This window comes from Propithecus coquereli, unplaced genomic scaffold, assembly GCF_000956105.1.
Source record: "Propithecus coquereli isolate 6110/MARCELLA unplaced genomic scaffold, Pcoq_1.0 Scaffold316, whole genome shotgun sequence".
NCBI classification, from domain to species: Eukaryota; Metazoa; Chordata; class Mammalia; order Primates; family Indriidae; genus Propithecus; species Propithecus coquereli.
In genome coordinates, this window is record NW_012148797.1 from 2,138,434 (window position 1) to 2,146,066 (window position 7,633).

The 7,633-nt window shown below is 40.8% G+C and overlaps 1 protein-coding gene across 1 annotated transcript in view; it reads left to right on the top strand.

The window, feature by feature from the left end:
- The first annotated feature begins 759 nt into the window (after positions 1 to 759).
- The window catches only part of STAB2 (stabilin 2), a 168,907-nt gene continuing 162,033 nt past the window's right edge, over positions 760 to 7,633 (top strand). Inside the window, exons 1-3 of the mRNA XM_012650245.1 lie at positions 760 to 1,000; positions 3,977 to 4,110; positions 7,459 to 7,574. Of these exons, the coding sequence (XP_012505699.1) occupies positions 923 to 1,000; positions 3,977 to 4,110; positions 7,459 to 7,574 (328 nt within the window). The 5' untranslated portion in view covers positions 760 to 922. The remainder of the gene's footprint in view (positions 1,001 to 3,976; positions 4,111 to 7,458; positions 7,575 to 7,633) is intronic.

Consider the following 7,633-nt stretch of genomic DNA (forward strand, 5'->3'; position numbering starts at 1 on the left):
TCTTCAAGTACAGGTCTCTGCGCTAGGCTTCAAGGGGTACAGAAAAGATGAAGGTTATGCCCCTGCCCTGGAGGAATTCACAACTGGGCGTGGGAGACAGGTGAATTGCGATAGATGAGACTGGGCTTTCATGGCATTGTGTGCAAAACTCTGAGAGGCTCTGCAGGGTCATGTGCAAGGGCAGGACAGGACAGGAGGGCTTCCCTGAACAGGTGGCAAAAGGTCCAGACCTTAAAGGTAAGATTAGACCTACGGTCTCAGTCACTTGCTACTGGAGTGACATGGGAGAAAAGAAAGAGTGAGTCGAAAACACAACTGTTGGCGACTGCAAGGAGACATTTCTTTGCAGTAGAGTTTGCCAACTGCCCAGGGTAAAGCTACCCCCTCCTCAAAGGCAGGGACCCAGGTTTCTGCAGCATCCCCCTCTCCACACCTGGGCTCATGCCCACTTAAGGGCACTCCCACAAACACGGCTCAACGGCAAGCCTGGACCTTTGCGTTTGGACAGAGAGGCCTGCGGTGTTCCACGGCGTGGTTGTGGAAGCCTTGGCAGGTCGGTGCACCAGAGGCGGGGGCGCAGCAGCACGGGGAGGCAGGAACTGTTCCGGGACTTTCACAGGCACAGAAATTCCAGGCCAGGCCTCTGCCTGAGCCCCTTCAGGATATCCTGTCATTCGGCCAGGATATTTATATACCATTTAGCGTGGCCGATTTCACCAAGACCCCTGGATTTGACATTTTTTCCTATCTAGAGGCCGGTTTCACCTTTCTTCTGGTTCAATCCAAGAAAAGGAAAGGATTTCAAAGTAAACACTGAAATGAGAAAGAATTCACTGGGAGTCGAGTTCATCAAACTAAGTTAAAATACCTAAACCATCCTGACAGGTGCCTGGCCCAGAGAAGGAGCATATATTTCCTCATCATGCTACAACATTTCATAATTTTTTTTCTTGGCTTGGTTGTACAAAATTTCTGCTCCCCAGCTGAAACTACAAGGCAGGTAAGATGAGACTTTCATATTTTTAATTGGTTAATTTTCATTATGTGATCAAAAGCCTTTTGTTTGCCTATACTGTCATGGGTAAAAAGTACTCTCTGGACTTTATAAAATAAAGAGAAAACTCGTGGAGATTCTAATGGTGATGAAGCATCTTTCCGAAGGGGTGCTGGCCCAGTTGTTTCTATTCCTGTGCTAAAACACCAGTTGGGATCTCTCATTTTAGTGCTGACATTCCTCTTTCCATTACAAACTTTGGTATCCTGTTTTTTGTTTGTTTTAATAGTCTCATTATTGTGAATATCTATCATCCCATCTTTCTGACTGGAGAAAATAACTAGGGGTTGTGGAAAGATGGGTGTACGGAGTTCCAGGGTGGATGATCTATCACTAAAATTACAAGCATCGGAAATATTTACAAAATTCATCCCTTCTGGCTTCCGCAGACCTGTGGTGAAAGTACCGAGGGCAGTCTTATCAGTAGCCTTGGTGAAGTATGTCAGCATGTTGAACTCTCAAGCAAATGCACACAAGTTATTGCCACAGAGTGAGGCCAACTATCAGTGAGCCCTAATCTGGGGTGATTTATTTAAAATGTATTTCACAATATATGTTTTCTGATCTATTAAGAGTAAATCTTAAACATGATTCTGCACCTGGGCTAGGCAAGTTTTTATCAACACCAATTTGATTCCAGTTGGCTGTACTCTGATGATGCTTTCATGAAAACATGAGAAGATGGCCTTGTGGTTAAACGTTGCAGCTCTGAGGACCGGTAGGGGTGAATTTGAAATGTGGCTTTCATTTGTCTGTTTAACACATATTTCTGAGGATCAGTCATGGTGCTCCACGGCTTACTAGGTGTTCGACTCTGAGCAAGTTATTTAATCTCTCTCCAAGTTTCGGTTTCTCCCCTGACAGTGTTCCACAAATGGTAGTAATTATCATCACCATCATCACCAAGTGCTTACATTAGTGCAGAAATCAGGTCTTGAGCGGTGCTTAAAGTTGAATTTACTTTTCAGAGGGGATAAATTTGTAAATATTGTAAAAGAGGTAGCATGAGTCTTTCCATTTGAAAAGGGAAATTTGAAGGTCAAGGGATTTCTTAAGAAGGGAGTTTTAAATCCGGCCCACTAAGAAAGAAAAGACAAAGTTACGTAACCCCACAAACTTATCCAAATGGGAAACTCTAACGTAAAGAAAAGCCTGCTTTAAAAAAATGTAGAGGTGACATGACAATTAAAGGAGGTTAATTCAAACTGTATCTAAGTATGGGTTTTGTGATTAGACCACAAAGAACATTCCAGTGCTATTTTGGTTCATAATGATCACCAAATGAAAGCTACCAGTAAAAACAGAGATTTCGCTTTTCTATTTACCACTCAGGTGCATAGAAGCTAAAGGGCTAATCAAGGAATAACAAGACTGGTAACTTAGAGGGAGACCTTGGGCAAGTCACTGCAACATCCTCACCTCTATTTTCTTCCCACTAAAGTGAGGAAGGTGATATCTGTCCTAGTTATCTTTAGAGTGGTGAAGATCACATAAGATAATGCCTTTGGAAGTGTGCATAACCACAAATTGTTCTGCAAATGTAAAGTTTCTTCCTATGCAGACTTTACATATTTCATTTCCACACACCTAACCTGGCACTGGGCCCATGAGCTGTGGGATCACACAGAAGTTGGAGACATGATCTTCCCCGTCAAGGGGTTTCTAAATGGACAGCAAAGACCAACGAAATGTGATCCACAGAACCAGCCACAGAAGTTGAGAAAAGGACAAGAGATGAGTGTGGTTTTGTGGAAGAGGTGGTCTTAAACATGGCCCTGAAGGATGTGGTTTGGGTGGCCCGGGGGAGGGGAGAGAATATGCCAGTCAGGAAAGACAACAGGCAAAGCAGAGTGGGGGGTGGAGAAGAGTTACAGGAACTCGCATTTACCACCCATGACAGTCCAGACATTGTGGCAGGAAATTTGCACCTGTTATGTCATTTAAGGTCTCAAACTTCGAGAGTGGCTATTAATATCTTTCCTTTACAGGGTAAGGCATTCACTCAAGATTGTACACTTAGCAAGATCTAGAGCTTGACTTCACATTTAGGTCTTTTGACCCCCAAGTTCAGTCTCTCTTCCTTATACAGGATTGCTTCATCTTGAGTTTGATGGGGAGATCAAGGAAACTTAAGAAAAGGTCAGCCTCCCAGATGGATTTCCTAAAGACAGGGCCAAATTTGGTCTGGATCGTTTATTTTAGCAGTTAATTCTCTGCCACCTTATGTTGCTAAATAACTGTTTCTAGTGTGTCTGTCTGATTTCCCCAATTCATTCATTAATCAACAAATATTCACTGAAGAACTATTATATGTAAGACACTATTCTAGGGATTTAGGGTACAGCATGGACAAAACAGAAAAAGATCGTTGCCCTCCTAGAGCCCACCTTCTAGCTGGATTGTAATCTAAAGATTGCAAAAACCTTTGGTATAGGAACTGCATCCCCACAGCATTTAGCAATATGCTGGCCCCAGAGCAGCTACTCCTGTGGAATCAATGATGGAAGAATATCCTTGAGACCTGGTGATCTATAGCCAATTGACCTTGAATAACCCGCTTTATCAGTTTTCCATTTGAATAGGTATTCTGCAAGATATTTCAGGTTTCCCATTTGGATATGTGTGTGCAATGACACATATGACATTACCTTACCTTGCTGGACTCCAGACTCCAGATCAGGGATGGCAAACGTGTGGTACAAACAATGCCCCTTCCCCAACCCACAGCCATGCAGACATTACTTGCTGATTCCAACACTCTGTCAAGATAAGGCTGAAAACAGCAAGCCAGTCATGACCAATCAACCTCACTGCCATCCCAGACATTCCACCGAATTGAAGCCAATGGAGAAGATCGGCCAAGCTAGATATTTTGCAAGGCTCTGTTAACAGGAATTGGTGTTCTCTTTTATGTTTGCACAGGCAAAAAGATGCGATAAGAAGTCTCTTCTAACAATTAGGACCCAGTGCCGATCCTGCTCGCTCAACTTTGAAGTCAAGTGCCCAGACGGTTACACCAAGATTACCAATGGCTCTGTAGGGGTTCGAGATTGCAGGTACTCATGAGAAAACAAGTGTGCTCCAATCTTGTAACTTGAGTAATTGTGAATCCAAACTGAAACTCCCTATCTCAAAAACTGCAAAGTGTTTCCATGGCTTTTCTCTTGCTCTAAGACAACAGGCCCAAACTTAGGTAACTCACAATTTATGAACTTGAGTCTAAATCATATATTATTATCGATTCACATTTTAATACAAAATTGACTACATTGCATTGCACATAAACATTCTCCCTTTATCTTGCCCATCTTTACTTTGAAAATCTGGGGTTTGTTTCATTTGGAAAAGGTTGTAGTCTTGAACATGTTAAGTCTCAGGTCTGGTAGTCATCTCACTAACTAGCCGTCAATCCTGATAGTAATTAGAACCCAAAGAAGGAGGACAAATGAATTACAGCTTGATTGCATTTTATGTAACTTTGTATTCTTAAAGACCTCTTAGGATTCAAAACTCTTGTAATTCAAGGCTAATCCTGGCAAAGGATGACAAACAGTTCTGCTCACCAGCTAATGGAAGCAGCCACAAAGTTCAACTGCAAATGTAATTTTGTATTTAGTCAGTCTACTAATTTAGAAATTAGACAGTACTCAATGAGTTTGTTTTTAATCCGGGGATGAAGGGTTAGTATTATTTTTTATCTTGAAATAAAATGAAACCTTAACACTGTTCTATCATAATATTTTAAATTCACATTTGCTTAATGTGACCACACTATATTCTATTATAAAACCCCAGTCATCATCTTTAGTAAAAGTTTCCCAGCATTAACTGGCCTAAAATTAGTAAACATATGCAGCAGTGAACACTCAATGACCCAAGTAGGCACACATTTGCAACCCATTTCAATTTGCATTAGAATAATATCAGAAAGATTTAGGGTTAAAAGTTAAAATTATATGGCTACTTCACTGGGAACTTTTTTATACTGGCTACTTTTTTGTTCAAGGCCAAGATAGGCACTTGGTTATATCCCTTCCACCCCCAACACACATACACGATAGAATTTTTGCATTCATGCTCTATTTTAGAATTGAAGACTTTGATCTGTCATTCATCTCTGCTAGAGCAAACTCAGATCGGTTCTTTGGTTTTGTTTTATGTTTTGGGTTTTTTTTTTTTAAACCACTTTATTGAGGTATGATTGACATGCAAAAAGCTGTATATATTTAATGTATACAACTTGATGAGTTTGAAGATAAGTATATACCCATGAAACCGTCATCACAATCCATTATCCATTCTCTCCAAAAGTTTCCTCCTTCCCTCTTTTTCGTGTGTGATAAGACCACTTGGCTGGGCACAGTGGTTCATGCCTATAATCCCAACACTTTGGGAAGCTGAGGCAGAAGGATTGCTCTGGGCCAGGAGTTCGAGACCAGCCTGGGCAACATAGCAAGACCCTGTCTCTACAAAAAAATAATAATAATTCAAAAATTATCCAGGCATGATGATGTGCACCTGTAGTCCCAGCTACTCAGGAGACTGAGGTAGGAGGATCATCTGAGCCCAAGAGTTCAAGGCTGCAGTGAGCTATGATCATGCCACTGCCCTCCAGGGTGGGTAACAGAGCAAGACCGTGTTTCTAAAAAGGATAGTTTTATTTTAAAGAAACAATACTTAACATAAGATCCAGCCTCCTAGCAAATTTTTAAGCATATATTACATTATTCTTTACTATAGGCATTATGCTATACAGTAAATCTCTAGGACGTTTTCATCTTACATAAAATATACACTTTGTACCCTTGACCAATACTTTCCTATTTCCCATCCTTCCAATCCTTGACAACCACCTTTCTACTCGCTGCTGCTATGAGTTTGAGTATTTAGATTCCTTACATAAGTGGGATCATACAGTGTATGTCCTTCTGTGTCTAGCTTATTTCTCTTAGCACAGTGTCCTCCAGGTTCATCCACATTGTCACAAATTGCAAGATTTCCTTCTTTGCAAAGGCAATGAATAACATTTCATTGTATGTGCGTGCCACATTTTCTTCAGCCATTTATCCACCAGTGGGTGTTTAGGTTGCTTCCATGTCTTGGCTATTGTGAATAATGCCGCAATGAACACGGGAGTGCAAATATTTCTTTGAGATTCCAATTTCAATTTTTTTTGATATATATCCAAAAGTAGGATTGATAGATCATATGGTAGTTTTATTTTTAATTTTTTGAAGAACCTCCATACTGTTTTCCATAGTGGCTACACCCATTTACATTCCTATCAACAGGGATTTGCACAGGGATTTCCTTTTCTCTACATCCTCACCAAGAGTGGTCTTTTGTTTGTTTGTTTTTTATGATAGTGATCCTAATAAATATGAGGTGATATCTCATTATGGTTTTGATTTGCCTTCCCCTGATGATTAGTGATGTTGAGCACATTTTTACACACTTATTGGCCACTTGTATGTCTTTATAAAATTAGTTCCTGAGGGGATGTTTGGTTCTGCCCTTGGGCTCTCCCTCTACCCCTCTTTGTGAAGAGACAGATGTCAATACCAGTATTCTCAACATTTCAAAAAAAAAAAAATCCTCAGCTCTATTCCCACCATGACTGTCCATAAAGCACGTGGCTCTGCTGTTAATCGTACATTTCAGGGACTGGTTTGGGAGGACAACCTCGAACTCACCATCACACTAGTCTTAACAACAGCCCATTTGAAAAAAACAATATTCATGGAGGATTGTCTCTAGATGCACTATAGTCTAATCCTGGAATAAGCCACGGCCACAGAGATCCCTGTACATAGACAATGGAGTTTAGCCTCCACAGAATTGCTATTCCAGAACTGTACCTCAGCCAGTACTAGAAACTGTTACAAGGAAGTGATCATTATATCTCCTAGTAGGATATTGTGGTGAATATTGCTTACTACATTACACCACCTCCGCCACAGAAATTTCTACATCTACAGTATCTGCAGTAAATATGCTAATCCTGAGCAATAGGTTTGTTTTAAATCCACAGATCCTGTGCACCATGTAACTCATGGCCTTTCCCTTCTTGCAGTGACTGCTAGGACACTCACTGACAAGTTTGAGGCCCACCTCTAGCGTGACCCTAGGGTCTAATATCATTTATTTCATCTACTAACTTCTCTTCTGATATCACTTTAGATATTTCCCCCCTATTTTCATTGTTTCCTGATTTTTTCCCATCCATTTCTTATAATGAAATATAATTCATAATTAAGTTTCATTCTACCTAGAAAGGCAAATGTGTTCAGTCTATACTATTTAATGATATAAAGACCCAAAAAAAAAATCTAGGACAATCCTACCTCTTAGAGTTAACTGCATTGCTCTTATCATGTGTTAATGTCCTCTCTTTACCTTCTAAGGTACACCTTTGAGGTCAGGACATATTCTCTGTCTCTCCCCGGATGCCGCCATATTTGTAGGAAGGAATATCTCCAACCTCAATGTTGCCCAGGCCACTGGGGTCCAGACTGCATGGGTAAGTGGTACAATACTTAGACTTTGAGACTTGCTTCTCAATGTCATGTTTCACAGAAA